Below are 19,351 nucleotides of genomic sequence, written 5' to 3' on the forward strand. Positions count from 1 at the left end.
CATCAGATCAGAATCAAGGAAGAAGATATAGCAAAGACAACTTTTAGAACTTGCTATGGACACTATGAGTTTGTTGTGTTACCCTTTAGGCTGACCAACACCCCTGCCACCTTCATGTGTCTTATGAATGGTATATTCCATCCATATTTGGATGAATTTGTATTAATTTTTATTGATGATATACTAACTTATTCCCATAGCATAGAGGAGCATAAAGAGCATCTGAGAATAGTTTTGCAAACTCTTAGAGAACATCAGCTGTATGCTAAATACAACAAGTGTGATTTCTTTAAGGAGCAAATCCAGTATCTAGGCCACATTATTACTAAGGGTGGAATTGTTGTGGACCCAAAAAAATAAAGACTATAATGGAATGGCCCATACCCAAGGACGTGGTAGATATAAGATCATTCATGGGTCTAGCTAGGTATTATAGAAGATTCGTAGAGGGGTTTTCTAGAGTAGCATACCCCATAACCTCCTTGCAGAAGAAAGGGAAAGTTTTCAAGTGGACAGTGGAATTCCAAAAAAGCTTCGACCAACTTAAACATTTATTAACCACCGCACTTATCTTGAGAATTGCAGAACCGGAAAAATATTACGTAGTCTGCACATATGCTAGCCAGGAAGGGGTGGGTGGTGTTCTAATGCAAGAAGACAGGGTGATTGCATATGAATCTAGGAAACTCAAGGAGTACGAACATAAGTATTCTGCTTATGACTTAAAATTAATTTTTGTCATTCATGCACTAAAAATGTGGTGCCATTAACTTATGGGCAAGAAATTTCTCCTAATGATAGATCACCACAGTCTAACCAACTATTTTAAGCAACCTACCTTGAATGCCAGGAAACCCAGATGCAGCGACGTTTTAACTGGTTTTGATTTCAAAATCAATCATTTGTAGGGGAAAGGAAATCTAGTCGTAGATGCTTTAAGTCAAAAAGTACATTATATTTATGAAATTTACTATATTGAAGTATGGACTACCTTCCACGAGTTGATCAAGGAAGTAGCCAAATGGGACCCAAAATATCAATCCTTATGGCAGCAAGCCAATGTTATAAACAACCAGAAACAACAGCTAGGATACGAACTAAACTTGGAAGGTATGCTGATTTATAAAGGAAGGATATACGTACCTAAACAAAAAGAAATTAAGGACTTAATTTTAGATGAATGCCATAAGAGCCCATATGCAGGCCACCTTGCGTATCAAAAGTTGATTACTATGCTTAGAAAAGAATATTTTTGGCCCGACATGAAAAAGGATGTTGTTGAATATCTAACTCGTTGTCTAGAATGTTAGCAAGTAAAAACTAAACACTAGCACCCAATCGGATTATTACAACCCCTACCCATTCCAGAATGGAAGTGGGAAACCATTTCCATCGACTTCATCATGGGACTACCCAGATCAAAAAAGTAAAATGACTCGATAATGGTAGTAGTGGACAAGTTGAGCAAATATGCTCATTTCATATCTGTGCAATCAACTTACAAAGCTATTAAAATTGCCAATATATTCATGCAAAATATTCTCCGATTGCATGGATTCCCAAAGTGTATAATATATGATTGTGACGTAAAGTTTACATCATCTTTTTGGAAGGCCTTATCCGAAGTATTAGGCATGAAGTTGAATTTTAGTACAACATATCACCCTCAAACGAATGGGAAAACCGAGCGAGTGAATCAGGTGGTAGAGGACATGCTACGGACTTATGTGATGCAACAACCCTCCAAATGGGAAGAATACCCACACTTCATAGAATTTTCTTATAACAATGGATACCATACATCATTACAAATGAGCCTATTTGAAGTATTGCACGGATGCAAGTGCTGAACACCTTCAAGTTGGGGAGGACTGGAAGATAAGCTAATGTTAGGTCTAGAAATGCTACAGGAAATGGATGAGATGGTCAAAAGGGTTCAATCAAATTTAAAGGCAGCTCAAGATCAATAAAAGAGCTCTGGTGATCGAAAAAGGAATTTCCAGGAATTTCAAATAGGAGATCACGTTTATGTACGAGTACGACCAAAGAAAAGTACTTTGCAATGGAACGATTGTGCCAAGTTAGCACCTAGATTTTGTGGCCCTTTTCAGGTTTAAGCAAGAGTTAGACCAGTGGCTTATCATCTAGCATTGCCTAGACTTATCCATGTGCATAATGTTTTTCATGTTTCGGTATTAAAAGAATATGCTTACGATCCTAAACATATAATTAATTGGCAGTATATACAGGTAATTAAAAAAAAAAATTCCAAATTAAAGTATTAAAAGTTAAAAAGGAACTGACAACTTTTTTTTGTTGTTGTCTATAGGTCGAACTGGAAGGCAAGTTCCTAGTTGAACTATTGGTTATACTCGATCAAAGAGAAGTAATGCTACGAAAACGAGCTATCACCCAGGTTAAAGTGCAATGGCAGCACTTTGGGCTCGAAGAGGACACCTAGGAAGATGAACAGTGGGATGATGTTTGACTTTTAATGGGGCGGGGAGATGTGATGTTCCTGGGAAAAATGTAATTATTTATTTTTATCGCAGTAAAAACAAAGACTGTATTTTATTATTATTATAAACATTTGAATTAAGTATTTGAATTTTGCTAATTATGAATGGAGAAAAAATGATTAAATGTTAACAAATCTTGTAACTTTTTCATATCAAGAAATGAGGGAAAGTTAATTACCTAGCCCTAACCACTTCTCTGTCTATGAATTCCCAGGAAGTGATCAATAGGGTAGCAGAAGTACTTGAGAGAACTAGGAGGGAAGGAGGGAATTGGACCTTGCTAAAAGAGATAGGAAATAGCTACGTCTGGTGAAGACCAGATAGCTATGGATGTTATAACAGATTAGGTTGCAAGAAAGCATCGGTGCTAAGAGCAAAAGCTTGGGGGGATGCTTGGACCTGAAGGCAAGCCTCATGATTGGGAGGTTAAAACAGGGAAGCATATATGTGACTGTATCAAATTAGTAGTCTTAAGGACATGATACAGGTATGTAATATAGATATCTAGCTTACTGTTGGTTCAGTTATAGAACGATAACAGAAATAGAAATTAGTGGTTTAGTGATTCTAGTATTTATATATGATTCTTTGTTATTATTCAAGAAAGCAATAAATGATTATAAATGAAAACTCTAAAAAAACCCTATAGACTGTAATATTAAAATCAATATATTCTAGCTCAATGGAAATAGTAAACCACAGTATAGACAATTACTGTAAACAGCACAGAGACTGTAATCAAAGGAACTAAAAATAGTATAAATATTTAGTGTAAGAAAATGAAAACTATAAGCAAAGGAACCGAAAAGATCTTATACATAAAATAATTTCTTTATGGTTCAGTGTTCCAAAATCAAGAATTATCTGAAACATTAGCATTCATAGAACAACAGTAATACAAAAAAAGAAAAATTGTAGTATTAATATAGTTCTGGAAAAGCAAGAATACCTCAGGTTTACATATTCGATATCAGAGATTAATATCCAGAGACCATCACTACAAAATAAATGCGAGAAGTATGCAAAAAAGAAAATAAACAAAACTCCGGAACTCAAAGACTATCACAACAATAATAGTTAAGATAAAGGTTTGATTATCTTGTCCACGACATGAGGGTTTGAAACCCTCATAAAAGTGCCTCAGACCCATCATTATTACAAGACTATAGGTATATTTTCAAGCAGACAACAAGGTAGGACAACGAAATTAGGGACAAAGATTGTCCCAAACAACTGTGCATGCATAACCGAAAGGAAAACTACTGATAAAATTACCAAAACTCCTTTAAGATTGTCAAAACAATTATAGACCCCTACCAAAGCTTTAACATTCTATTCCTCGGGTCGATGGAACCATGTATAATTACCTCTAGCTAATGTTGGAGATGCCATGAAATCGCCAAGCCTCGACGGGCCAAATCAAATAAAAAACTAAGTAAGAAACCACGTTGAACTATGCTGAGTAAAATAAAACAGCAATAATATTACTTATATTTCGTGGCATAGTTTATCAGATCACATATAGTGCTAAACCCCATAACAAAGAGGGATTTTAATGCTCAAATCAAATCCATGAGGGTTTATACCAAAATAACAATGCATTCAGTTATATCAGCAAAGAAAATTATAAAATCCCTTGACCATTTTACATAATACGGAGAGATTATAAAAACCCTTGACAGTTTAAATATCCATGCATGAATGTTCAAAACGCTATGAGGGCGGGCCTGACTTATACATACACAAAAATTATAGAACAATAGCTTTTAACTCTGAACCCTCGAGCATAGAGCCTTGGCAGAGTTACTACCAAGAAGTCCAAATTAAATCGAAGGAGGAAATCAACCCTCGAACAAACTCCCTTCTCTATGCCATTATTTTGGAATCGCTAAGATTTTTAATCCATAACATACCAAGAAAGTTGTAGGGACTAGAACACTTACCTTAGCAGAGCTTCGGGTAGAATGTCATTAGTAGCTAGCAAGGAAAACGAAACCTCCAGAGGGCACCTTCAATAGAAAACTGGAACACATCAGAAGTAATAATGTAGAAATTGCAAGCAAAAAAACTCTGATAAAAATCACAACAGTAAACATAAGGGTATGCGGGACTTTTACCTGCCAGGCCGCACAAGGGATACAAGCTTCTTGAGTTGTGAAGACCCCCTCTGGCCACCAAGAACCCATTACCTGAACACCTGAGAGCATAGCATCAAAATGATGCCATTACCAAAGGACCAAAATAACCAAAGAGAAATTTGAATGGCAGAGAATAGAGACCCTGCCAGAGACTAGGCAAGGTTATGAGTTCCATCAAGCGTCGTTGATTATGGCCAGGTGAAAGACGACCGTTGATGGAGCGCCACAGTCAAGGAATAAAGACACCTGTACAACATATGGAGGAAATCCCGAAGACTGAACCTGCCAAGCCAGTAGTGAGGATTGTCATAAACATAATACGACTGCATAAGATTTTAAAACAAGAACAATCCCTCGTACTGCGAGCTAGGATTACATTAATGTATACAGACCCTGCATTAATATACCACATCGTATCATATAAATGTATAAACTGTGTAATATTCCGAAGTGTGTGAAATGTAATTATATCGGATGTTTAATATTTTAATTTTGTTTTATTTATGCATATAATGGAGATGTGAGAGATTCATATAATGATACACTTCTTCTTTATAAGTTTCCTTTTAGTCATTACGATTTTCATTTATGTTATTGTAAACAAGTTTTTTTCTTATGATAACTCGTATAGATCTATTTTAAATATATATTTATTATGAGCTAAGAGTGATTCGTGTAGTTATTTGTATGAATCTATATTATTTAAATTTTTGTACAATTAATTTTTTTTGGATAGACATAGAAACATTTCAACTTTAATGATGGACGAGCAACTTGACACATTATATTGAACTGTAGAATAAGCCTCTCGACTTAATTATCATTTATATTATATTCAAATTCTATAAAAATATAATTTTCAAATATATATTAAACTTTTAATTATAAAAAATATTTATATTTTTGATAAATTAAATAAACTATTTTTAAATTTATATCTTCCAATGATAATATCTAATCTGTTCACTCACTTTTTTTTTTTTTAAATGAAGGTTAATTATCTATTTTTACATCCCTTTCCCTATAACATTTTGTTTGAGTTAAAATGGTTTAAATTAAATGGTAGTTATATTAAGTTTATGAATAAGATATAAGGTAAACAATATATAAATCATTAAAATTTCATATCATTATTGTATTTTATCCAGGAAGATATTTACCAATTTTAAGTTTATATTGATTTGATGTTAATATATGCATTTAAATTAGGTCTTATTTATTATATTTGTAGAAGGAAAAATATATTGTAAATTTTATTAAAGTTTCTGCAAAATTAAATATTAAATTTAATTTTTAGATATTGAAAATTATTTGTTGACTTTCTATTTTTTTATTCATAGATTTCTACATTTAAGTGTTTTAAAATCGATTTCTTAGAATTAAAAATTGTTTTAAAATTTTGAAAAACAAAAAAATTCTAATGAAAGTGTTTTTAGAAATTAGAATATTTTTCATTTTCTCGCACAATCTTTGAAATACTTTAATTTTTTTTAGATATTGAAAATTATTTGTTGAATTTCTATTTTTTTATTGATAGATTTCTACTTTTAAGTGTTTTAAAATCAATTTCTTAGAATTAAAATTTGTTTTAAAATTTTGAAAAAACAAAAAAATTCTAATGAAAGTGTTTTTAGAAATTAGAATATTTTTCATTTTCTCGCACAATATTGGAAATACTTAAGGCTTTCTCTATGTTTTTTTAATAAATATTGAAAACTATGATATGTAATTTTTTTCCCATAATTAATATTTTCTTCTCATTCATTATCATACATATTTTTAACAATAAATATTTATTGACTTATGATCATACCTTGCTTCCATTCTATTAATTGTTGTATTTTTTATAATAGTAATGTTCTTTTCTAATAATAATATATTTTCACCTTTTTCTATTAATATACTTTATTATTCATAATATTTTCTTACAATTTAATTATTTAATTGTTGCTGACATTTTTTTCATAAAACTTATTATCATGTACCAATAGATTATTAGCAAATTGATTCCCCCTCCACCAAGGTTTTGGTGTGTTGTGGAGGTAAATCCCCTCTGCGGACAGAGGCGATCCCTACTAGTCCAAATAGGGTCTAGCAACAATCAAACAATGCTAACACGCAGGTTCCTAATTGCAAATTAAAGACCGATGATGAAGGCCTACCTGGATTCCAACGCTAGTACTTGTAGAAGAGTCGACGCTCTCGTTCCTTTGCTCCGGTTGGTCACAGTCCCCACGATCCTCGTGCACGGACACCTGCACATGCAAAGAACGATACAAACACAAGAATAAAATCCAATAGATGCAACTATATATCAGTCAGAAAGGATATAACTCAAACATCATCATAAAGACAATAAGAGTGGAACCATAATGATAGTCGTCTACTATTGATAAACAAAGAAGAATACAACCATAGTTCTGACGTCAAATCCTTCTCAAGAGGGTCCAGCCAGCAAGTTCCTCAAGCATTCACCCTTGGAGGTAGATCTCCCAAGACAAAACTCTCTCACTCACAAGTTTACACAAGATCAAAAAACTTCACAACCTTCCTTAAGCTCTCTAACAATCCCACACTTGTCACACCACCTAACTATCAAGCTCACACACTATCAGCAACACTCCAAACACTATGAATTCCAAACTCGCAACTCATAGCAATGGTGGAGGCTTAAATAGGAGAAGGAGTCTCCATGAATGGTGGGAGGATGAGCTTATCTCTAAGGAAGGTGGCTCAAATGACGAAATAGACATGCCAGAGAAGGGAGGGTGACATATACAAGACCAACGACTAGGTCTGGAGTCATCTGGAAGGCTGGCTGTTAGAACAAACTTGCCCAGACTGGATCATCGCGGGTGCATAACTGTACTGGAGCGCTGACATCGCTACTGCATAATAGAGAAAGTCATGTCAGCGCGATCAAATATAAGCAACAGTCGCGTCGTCTCATGAAATTCAACCATCACAGGAATCACGTGTACTTCCGCGATGGTAGCGCGTTCGGTCTATTTTGGAGTGCTCATCAGCGCATTTATTTTTACAACAGTCGCGATGATGGAAAAACTTTGGCAAAGTGGGTCATTTGGCAACATCAGAGAGCATGAGCATGAATGATTTGGACTCATGACACAGTAGGAAGACTGGTATGAAGGCAGTGAAAAATTACTGTGTAATAGATGCCCCCTAAAGCATGAAGCCCTAGAGAGTGGGAGGGGTGAAATGCTTTATGAAACTAACTGAACTGGAACACCACCGTGAAGAACCTGCACGCAAGTATGACTGATATCTCTGATAATCAATTACATGTAGTCTAGGCATGGGCGCAACCATCCAAAAGACATATGAAATGGGTCTGTGGTATGGACACAACCGCCCAGCTAATGAGACCATGATGATAATAAAGGCATGGTCGCAGCCATCCATGAAGACTCAGGGATGGTCGCAGCCATCCATCAACGAGTCATGCAATGATCATAATAAGCCACAAAATCGCAACCTAGATCTCAACAGACAAAATCCAGGGTCTTGCGCTCCATCTCGACCCGAACAAATTACAAGTCCAAGCATGCGAATATAGGAGTTGAAGTCGAACATGCAAGGACATCGTCTAATTACCAATCAATGATGAAAACTGTTAACAGACACGAGAGGTACCACCAATAATGACAATGGTCCTCAAGGTACTATAGGTACAATCTACGGCGTGCGAATCAGTGAGCTGGCATCGAACACCCGTAGAATCATTCGATCGGAGGCCAATGATGAAAACCTCGGGTCGAACACGAAGATCCTGCCATTGAGGCATGCAGGCTCCAAGGCACCTGAAGGGAGTCTCTCTGTCAACTTCCTGGATAATGAGCTGAAGTCGACCGGAAATGACCTTGATCGAAGGTGGGCCATAATGTTTCCCACATAATAGATACGAAACATAGAAGGATAAGATATTTTGTGTGAGGTATCAGAGGGAGGTTGAGTATTCTACAGAGGTCAACTTCTCTTGAACATATCGGCGACATGACAGTGGACTTGGCAGTATTTGGCATTCAATGATCAGGGGTCATGGTAACAAGGTAATGAGCAGATGAGAGGTCAAACAGGATAACCCAAACCCATGGAGGCAAGTGTAAAAACAAGATGAGATGTCCCCACCCAAACACGAATACAGACACGTGCCATGTTCAAGAGTGACATACTGCCGACACGACAATGATTGTGGTTCCATTTTCCCCACCATTTCTGGCGAGTACCCAGTTATTTTTATCAATAAGCTTGACGGGGATACCATATGCTTGTGAGCGTCATTTCGATGGAATCCAATGCCATCAAGTTTTAACAAGCCCGACAGAGGAAGAACTTGGCGTCTTTTCATGTTTAGAGAGTTTGAAAAGACAACAGAAAAGGAAAGTCCAGGGGTGTCCTTTTTCGTAAAGTTGTGTCTCTCGAGTCCGAAAAAGTATAAAAAAATGCTCGAAAGAACCGCTCGATCATTCCGATCAAGGAGTACTTTTCATAAGTAGTGATTTCGATCTGAAAAAAGTAAAAAAACAATCGAAACCACGTCGCTTCGTAACCGTTAACGAACCTAAAACGACAAGGGTCCGATGATCTTTTCGTTTTTACACGGTCGGAAAAGAGTTTAAAGACGACCGCCTCTTATTTATGTTTAACGAGTCAAGAGGAATAACTCGGAAATCTTTTCATATTTAGACGGTCAGAAAAGAGATAAAAGCAAACCTCCATTTTTATTCTTTTTAACGAGTCAAAAAAGGAAAATTACTTGGCAATATTTTCATATTTTATGAGTCAAAAAAGAGCTTAAAGGTGACTCGTCCTAGAGGAACGAGTGGTATAAAGGGTAGCAACTGGTTCTGGCAATGGTGGAACTGCTCAAAACATGTAATGGTCAAGAGGCTGGCTAATAAAACCACTCATTGTTGCGGTTCCTCAGGAAAGGAAAAAACAACCAAGTGAAAGCATATGATCGGCCAAAGAGATGGTGGCAATGGAATGAAACAACCAAGGTTCATCTAGCAGAATTTAGCGAATAAAATGCAATCACGAGATGTAAATCGGCTATGGGTTCATCTTTACACAAGCTTAAACCATGGAGAACTTTGCTTGGATTCGGTTTCATGTTTACACAAGCTTGAAATGAAAAACTATGCTTGTTATGGGTTCGCTTGCCCCCAGCATAATAACGCAAATCGAGGTACATGCCCCCCAAGTTTCATTGCATTCAACAAAGTGGATGGAATGAAGGTTCACTTTAAAGATCTTGGAAAGACTCGAGTGGTATTTTACGAGATCTTAATCAAAAGACTCGATCGGGAAAGGGAGTTGTTTCATTTTTTAATGAGGTTGACACAGTAAAAGAACTATCCTCATAACCCTTGTTTCATTTTTTTTAACGAGCTTGACACAAGATCAGGAACTATGCTCGACAAGACCCAGTTTCATTTTTTAAGGAGCTTGACATAGGAAAGTGAACTATGCTCCGAACGAACATCATCATAATGAACAGGGAGTCGTTGCTTCCAAGAGTGTCACTCCCGGTGGAAGGATAACATCTTGGAAGTCAAGACCCAATGCCCCCAGGACACTATGCACGACGGAATCATCATGGGATACAGCCATAGGGTAGGTAGCCACATAGTTGACCTGCAGTGGGGCAGACACAACCGGTGGATAAAAACCAGGAGGGGGTGGCAGCTGCGCAGGAGGTGTTGTGGGACTAAAGAACGATAATTGATCGATAGTCACGATTATTCCGTCGTGTCGAAAGAAAACCACACGGAAAAACGAAGAGACAAGGGCCCCCATGGCATAAACATAGTCACGGCCAAGGAGAAGACTGAAATCTAAAGCACCTTGGACAACCAGCACGTTCATATAGATGGTTTTGCCTCCCAAAGTGATAGGAAATTTCAGGAGGACCCCTAAAGGTTGACTGGTTCCCCCGTCAAATGCTAACAGATTCTGTGCGACCGGCCCAAGTTGCGGGGAACCTAAAGCTTGCCAAGTAGTGGACGACATAAGACTGACAGACGCACCTTCATCCAAAATAGTCCCAGGTACTGCCTTATCATAGGCAAGTACTGTAATCTGGAAAGGCACATGGGATGGAAGGCGGAAAGCAGTCAGGTGACTCCAGTCGAAGGAGATGGCCAAACTACTTGGTGGGGGAATCGTATGATTGCCCCCATGCTCTATAGGAATCGAAGAAGGACTTTCAGGAGCAGCTGGGGTAGGAGAGTCATTTCTGGACTCAGGGGAATCTGAGGAGACGAGAAGAACATGGGCATGACGCTCTTCCGAAACAGAGTGATTGACAGGTGGTGAGCTCGAGTCGACACTCTTTTCGACCAATGGTTGGTCTGGAACAAGCTTGGCATAGCTTGGTTCGGGAAGAGGATCCTGGACAAGAAAAGAAGCTAAGTCAATCTCTTTGTCAACAGGGAGAGGGTCTGAAGAGAGCCTTTGATAACCAACAGGAAGTTGGGGTGAAGAAGTTGTAAGACTTTCCAAAACAGCGGAAGCTTTATCCATGAGCGGACAAAGGTGAAGGGGATGGTTTCCTTCACATAGTCTACAGGGGATTCAAATATTCCCTTTCTTCTAAATGTTGTCAGTTGATAGGGTGGCATCGCCATGAGCTTCAGAGGATGATGAGGGACGAGCCGGATCGCGAGACCATACTTCAAGGATCCTGGGAATGCCAGGACAATCACGAAGAAGGTGGTCATCCTTGCACAATCTACAAGGAAATTTGACCTTCCGCGCAGGAGCAGAAGGTGGCTCGACTTGAGTTGAACTTTTAACCTCTCGCTTAGAAGACTTCTTCTTCTTCGTCTTCTTCTTCTTCTTCTTAGCCACCTGGTTACTTGAATCCAGACTTTCACCAGGCGAAGTAGAAGATGAGGATGCAGAAACAGGCGAAGAAGGGGAGAGGTCCACGTTAGAATCAACATGATGTTGTTCAGGTGGAGGAACTGATTGACCAGTAGTTGAGACGGTAGGGACCAGAGAGGTTGAGAACAACCAAACAGGCAACCCTACATTTAACCCAAGAACAGACAACGTTGCCATGTAAGGAGCACCAACATTTCCAAAAGGAGGGAAATGACCAGGATTCCCATCAGAGGGGATACCTGGGTTGGTAAACTCCGGAAAAGTTTCCATCACAAACAAGAAGAAACCCTACTCAAACTAACGCAAACAAGATCTGACCAGGTAGATGTGAACGTGGTCGAATAAGTTTTAGGACGCAAGGACATAACTTAACCTTTTCATCTTTAAAGAGTCGAGAAAAGGACAAAAAGATGACTCTAGTCGCCTTCGAATGTTTAGTGAGCCTGAAGTGACAAGTGCTCAGATGAACCTTTTCTTTTAGGGAGTCTGAAAAGGATCAAAAGTGACTACTCTGGAGAACTAGGCAAAGGGTTTACTAAACAAATCCATAAAACTGCATATACACCTTGGCAGTCATATGAAAACCAAGGACTTTCCGTACGACAGTCAATCTTCCCGAATGTTGTGTTCGGTGCGTTATGGCTTGTGAGGCGGCAGACACGGCTTCCTATGGATAAAGGATGATAACCTAGTGGGGTCTCCCCATATACTCGACGGTACGTGGGAGCTCAAATCCATGCTAGACCACTATTGCATCACGGAAGGAGGAATCACCCAACCTTAAGTGAAACAAAAGTGACTAGGTTTAACGACACCGGAGCACGTCTCTAGCCTATACCTCTAAACAGTGTGCGTATGTTCCAATGCGTTTTTAGGTTCATTCAGTTCATTTTAAGGTTGATGTTGTATTAGGTTTCGGTTTTCAGGCCTTACCGTATGAAATTTCTCAAAATTGCCTAAATGCAAACTATATGCCAAAATATGTCATTTCATTCGATGAATGCTAGTTACGAGAGGGTTTGAGGGCTTTCACCCAAACGAAATGATCACAAAACAACAAAAAGCTTCCCTAATGCAGCTAATGGAAATTCACAAACTTTTCTTCAAGATCACTAATTACTAATCAAAATGAAAAGCTTCTAATTCTCATTAACTAATACAAAGAAAAAGAGATTTATTTTTTTTTGATGGCAAAGTGCATTAAACAAACTTTGAGAAATGATAACAAACAAATGTGAAAAATACGTTGATCCCAAACAATTGTGATCTGTGTCCGGGTAGTGAAAAGAAATTGAAACAATGTCAAGATTGGTTCAACAATGATCACTTAAACAACCAAGAAAAAGCAAGCAAAGAGGAAGGCTCAATCAAACCAATAGCAAGTAGTAAACGAACCTTTTCAAACAAGTAACCAAGCAAAGTTGATCCAACAAACTTGGAATAATAAAACTAGGTCACAAAGCAAAAAGGCAAGATTCGCTCAACAAAACTCACAAGAGAGTGCTTCAACCTCCAGACAGTGAAGAACAAGTCATAAACCAAGTGAGAACAACAGGGGATAGCAAGACCAACAGGTTCAGGAGGCAGAATTGAAGAAATTCAATTCTACAGGAATCAGCGCGGGTGATACACAGCAACAATGCGCTGATAAAGAACTACGCGTAGCAACAATGCGATGTCAGCGCGAAAGTACACGCCTTACCCGCGATGGTCCGATTTACAGAACTGTCGCGACTGTTAGGTGTATTAACATGATGATCAGGAGGTCACAGGAAGGGATGCGCAATGATAGAGCCACTGTTTAATTATAAACCGCGATGATGTTCAAAAACAACCACAATTAAGCCAAAAACTCCCAAACCAAGACAATCAATCTTTAAACAAACAAGGCATCTCCCAGACCAAACCAGGAAACCAAGAAACAGAGAACTATTCCCCAAATTTTGAAAAGAGATAAAAAAAAAAAAACTCAAGGAAAGAATGAAAAAAAAGGGACAAAGGCCAGCTCCAAGCTGTTCAGTTCGTAAACCAAACCGGAGATTGACTGAAGTGGCATTGATCTACTTCGCTAATGCAGAGCAATAGTGTTTCGAAGGCTACCTAGCCGTGCTTCAGGCTCCGTCTAAAGTTTACAAATCAAACAACAAGGTAAACTCCCCAGCGGAGTCGCCAAATTGTTGTGGAGGTAAATCCCCTCTGCGGACAGAGGCGATCCCTACTAGTCCAAATAGGGTCTAGCAACAATCAAACAACGCTAACACGCAAGTTCCTAATTGCAAATTAAAGACCGATGATGAAGGCCTACCTGGATTCCAACGCTAGTACTTGTAGAAGAGTCGACGCTCCCGTTCCTTTGCTCCGGCTGGTCACAGTCCCCATGATCATGGTGCATGGACACCTGCACATGCAAAGAACGATACAAGAACAAGCATAAAATCCAATAGATGCAACTATATATCAGTCAGAAAGTTTATAACTCAAACATCATCATAAAGACAATAAGAGTGCAACCATAATGATAGTCGTCTACTATTGATAAACAAAGAAGAATACAACCATAGTTCTGACGTCAAATCCTTCTCAAGAGGGTCCAGCCAGCAAGTTCCTCAAGCATTCACCCTTGAGCATTCACCCTTGGAGGTAGATCTCCCAAGACAAAACTCTCTCACTCACAAGTTTACACAAGATCAAAACACTTCACAACCTTCCTTAAGCTCTCTAAAAATCCCACGCTTGTCACACCAGCTAACTATCAAGCTCACACACTATCAACAACACTCCAAACACTATGAATTCCAAACTCGCAGCTCATAGCAATGGTGGAGGCTTAAGTAGGAGAAGGAGTCTCCGTGAATGGTGGGAGGATGAGCTTATCTCCAAGGAAGGTGGCTCAAATGATGACACAGACATGCCAGAGAAGGGAGGGCGACATATACAAGGCCAACAACCAGGTCTAGAGTCATCTGGAAGGCCGGATGTTAGAACAAACTCGCCCAGACTGGATCATTGCGGGTGCATAACTGTACTCGAGCGCTGACATCGCTACTGCATAACGGAGAAAGTCATGTCAGCGCGATCAAATATAAGCAACAGTCGTGCTGTCTCATGAAATTCGACCATCGCGGGAATCACGTGTACTTCTGCGATGGCAGCGCGTTCGGTCTGTTTTGGAGCGCTCATCAGCGCATTTATTTTTACAACAGTCGCGATGATGGAAAAACTTTGGCAAAGTGGGTCATTTGGCAACATCAGAGAGCATGAGCATGAATGATTTGGACTCATGACATAGTAGGAAGACTGGTATGAAGGCAGTGACAAATTACTGTGTAACATGGTGCTTAAATCACGCACTTAATATAACTAAGCTATACAACAGCATTCACTCCATAAAGGTTCTATTTTTTATACCTTCCGTCATGAAGGCTATATTGTTTTTTATTTCCGTAAAAATCTTTGACTTTGAATTTTAATTTTGAAAATTTTAAACAGAGTATATGAAGTTTATTAAAGTTTTGAAATCATAAGTAAAATTATTTCACTATACTTAATATAAATACAATAAAATTCAAATAACAAAACTTGAAATATATATATATATATATACTCCATTAAAAAATAGAGAGCTTAAAGTTTATCGTGATTCAAACCTAGTTTTAGTTCTTTCATATAATTTTAATTATTGGAATTGCAATATTTAAGTAATGATTTTAATAAAAATATTTTTTCATTTTATTGTTTTTACTTTAAATTAGCTATCAATTACTTTATGTTATGCATTAGTATGATAACAAAGCTCTAATCTATATCATCATGGAAGGTTGATTCATGCCAAAGTATTTTACCAAATTTTATAAATTATTTTCGTGAATCCAAAATTTTCATAATTTAGTTTATATCGTTAAAGTGAAATAATTTGTTTGCATACATTTGAAATAGCATCTATTTAAAATTTATATTAAAGCAATATAAATAAAAAGATAAAAATGGATGACTAATAAAATAAAATTCTATACATTTGAAATAGCATCTATTTAAAATTTATACTAAAGCAATATAAATAAAAAGATAAAATGGATGACTAATAAAATAAAATTCATAACTCAAAAGCATAGTTTCTCATTAAAAAAAAGTTTGATCTTCTTTTTTCCTTTTCATACTATTTTAAAAAAAAAAATCCTAAAACCTTTAATTTGTGAGCATTGTATGTGGAGCACATATTTTCTAATAAAATTGTGGCTTTTTTTTAATCTTTTGTATAGTTTTTATTATATATTAAAGATTAACATAATATACACTATAGTTTATTTGTCCATTTAAATGATATAAAATTAGATTTATAGTTAAAACAAAATAAAAATGCAGATATTAATTATTTAAAAAAATACATGAAGTATTTATGTTAAGATATATTGGAAAATAAAATATAAAGGCAAGTAACTACTCTAACAAAAAAATATTAATCACCAAATCAACTCTAATTCCTATCTTTATTTCACATAATAGAAATATGAAAATGAAAAAAAGTAGAATTCATAGTTAAATATTTCCAAAAAATCCCTTAGGTATTTTAATATGTACCTTTGAATACATGAATATACATTGTAGTACATATGTGTCACACAGTTCTGCGGGTGGAAAGTTTGCTCGGTTCATCGAAGATACGTTTTCCATGTTTTCTCAAGTCATTTTAATCTGTTGTGTCACACAGAACTCATGGTTCTTGTGCGGTGTCCAAAGAATCTGTCGCACAGTGAAAATAAAGAGAAGCTGGTAATTACAATCAGCTTTTTTTTTTTTGTCTTTTTCTATTTGTTTGTGTCACACAGAACTGATGGTTCTTGTGCGGTCTCCAAAGAATCTGTCCCACACTGAAAATAAAGAGAAGCTGGTAATTACAATCAGCTTTTTAATGCCTTTTTCTATTTGTTACTGAAAGTAACAGAAATGTTTCAATATTAATGACATGAAGTGGAGGGTAGAAGTCACAGTTCCTCATAGATGGTTTTCAGATTTTTCAAGTCACTTTGCCATTCTCTCGGCTCTTCTGGCTTCCTGTATTTTAAAAGAATCGAACAATGGTATCCACTCCAAGGCTCGACGGCATTGTAAGTGTGGTTTCTTAATTAAATATGTTTTCGTTGTTGGGTCATTAACATTTCTCGTATGTTTTCATGGGCTACTAGAGTATATATGGTTTTTAAAGAATTCATTTCAAAGAAATACATATATGTTAAAAAACATATTTCATCATATCATTTGAAATATTCTTACTATTTAATCTATAATATTTTAGTGTTTTATCTACGATATTTCAAAGATTTATGGAACTTTTTAATATAAAAGTTATTTATATTTTTTAAAAATTTAATAAATTAAATACATTAGTTTTAAATTTACATCTTCCAGTGATAATACTTAATTTTGTTTTCATTTTAAGTGCGTTTTCTTATACTTTGCCTAATTAATATTATAGTGTTAATTATGGTCATAAATGGTATATTTTATTTGTCTTCTCCCTATCAAATTATTAACTGAATATTTTAATTTATAAAACCTAATTAATATTATAGTTTTAACGATAGTCATAAATGGTATATTTTATTTGTTTTCTCCCTATCAAATTATTAACTGAATATTTTAATTTATAAAATGAAAAGCACTGTTGGTTAGTGTTGATTTAAGAAATGAATAATTGTAATAAAAATGAAGTAATGATTATCCATGTATATCAATTACAATTAATAATAATATATAGTACTTGTTACTACTGGCTACGCTAAGTGGAGCTTTTTAATTTCTAAGAGTTTAATTTCTGCAAAAGTGATTCTATTTCTCAATTCCAATAAAATTTAAACTTATAACCCAGAGGGAAATAATCCCACACAAGCCCAGACCAATTATTTTACACCTTACGAAACCGATACCATATATTTATTTATATTATTTATATTTATATGCAATTTGCTCTAGACGAACTAGCAATATTTATAGCGTTTCTTTGTTGTTCGCAGTGTCTTTTTGCTGTCATGGTGATGATAGCCCTCACTACAGTGGTTGGCACAAATAAAGTTGCAGACATGCAATTGAACTTCTGGAGAGAAAAATTTCCGAGCATTCAAGTACCAGAGACTCTTGCAGCAAGCTTGTCGCCCCTTACAGACGAGGAGGCGAACACGTTCTCTAAAATCATCAAGGATGGAAATCTGCAATTCCATGCCACCCAATTCTGTAAATCCGCGAATTTACTGTGTCGCCAACCTGTAGATTTGGTTGCTCCTATCCTCAGTTGGACCAGATGCGGACCAGTGAGATTGTTGAATGAGACGAATGGTATGTTTTTCTCACTGAAGAAACTGAGGGAAAGGGGACAAATAACATTGCCAGAGCTTTACAGTCCGTGGAAGTCATTTTTACCCCATAATCTATCAGAGTTGTTCCCATTTTCGAAAAAAGCGCTTCCAAATGTCCTCGCTTCATTTGGCATCCCTGAGAAATCAAATATGGCTTTGGACATGAACATGACTTTGAGTGCATCAGAGGCCAAGCTCCCAAAGGAAGAGATTGGGAAGTGCACAACTTCCATTGAGGGCATGATAGAGTTTGTGCTCTCTAACTTTGGTACTTCTCATGGTGTGGATCTCATTTCTCACCCTGGGCCCACTGCTGACATTGGAAAGAAAGCAATGCTAAGAAATGTAATTGAAAGACAGTCTGACCCTTCACACCAGCCACCTTTGGCCTGCCATCGCATGGTGTATCCCTATGGGGTGTTTTACTGTCATTCTTTCTCTCGCACCATGACTTTTACCATAGAAATGGAGGTGTTAGAGAATAATGGAAATGTCTATAACGTTACTGCTGTATGTCATCCCCATGGACAGGGACAGAGCGAGGAATCCACTAATTGTCACCTGATTATAGGGGACACTCTGCTTTGGCTCACCAAAGAAAATCGTTAGTCACCAGTCGAGATTAGAAGCTTGCAGAAATGAGTCTGGGGTTTTAAGGCACATAGTCGTAAAATAATAAATAATGACGAGTGTGGCCACTTTATTGTGAGTCTTAGTACGCTGAATATTACTATGTTCTAGTTAATTTTAATATATATTTCAGAGCGTTTTATTGTGAAGAGATTATGTTCCTATGATAGCATGATATCATATCCAGACAAGTAGGATGTTGAGCTGATTTTATAGAGTTTATAGATTATGGAGTTTATAATTTCTTTATTTTTATATAAAATTAAAAATATATATTAATTCTCAAATAGGTTGATAAATGATAATGTTTTTATTGTGTAACAAATGAATTTATATAAAAAAATAATTTATAATTGTATATGAAAAATGTTTATAGTAATTGAGACTAATTTATATTATAATTTTATATTTTATTTTACATTAAAAAATTAGTTTAATTTCTTATAATTTGGTAGAATTTTTGACTAATTATTAGATTTTCAATTATTAAGGTCTCTCAATATCTAACCTTATTAAGACCAAAGGCAGAACCTTGTTTATGCATACCAGCAAGTTTTCATTCAAACAATAATTTTTCATTCTCTTATATTAACATGTAGGGTAGTTGATAAATCTAGATATTATAATCTACCATATTTGATTTGTTTGATATAAGCTTCATGACTAGATCATGAAACTAAGATAATTTAGGAAAAGGGACACACAAAACAAGGCCATTAAGCCATCACTACTAGTAGAAAATTGTTTACAAGGCCATTAAGCGATTACTACTAATAGAAAATTGTTGACATGTTGATCCACTCAT

General features: G+C 36.4%; 1 protein-coding gene across 1 annotated transcript; it reads left to right on the forward strand.

Moving 5' to 3' along the window:
• The first annotated feature begins 17,592 nt into the window (after positions 1-17,592).
• Positions 17,593-18,525, forward strand: LOC149212126 (BURP domain-containing protein 6-like). The gene has a single exon (XM_089388567.1). The coding sequence runs from the start codon at positions 17,593-17,595 to the stop codon at positions 18,523-18,525; it is 933 nt and encodes a 310-aa protein (XP_089244693.1).
• The last annotated feature ends 826 nt before the right edge of the window (positions 18,526-19,351 follow it).

This window comes from Pinus tabuliformis, chromosome 1_1, assembly GCF_031772625.1.
Source record: "Pinus tabuliformis cultivar Carrire ecotype Pingquan chromosome 1_1, CPIR1, whole genome shotgun sequence".
In the NCBI taxonomy this organism is placed as follows: Eukaryota; Viridiplantae; Streptophyta; class Pinopsida; order Pinales; family Pinaceae; genus Pinus; species Pinus tabuliformis.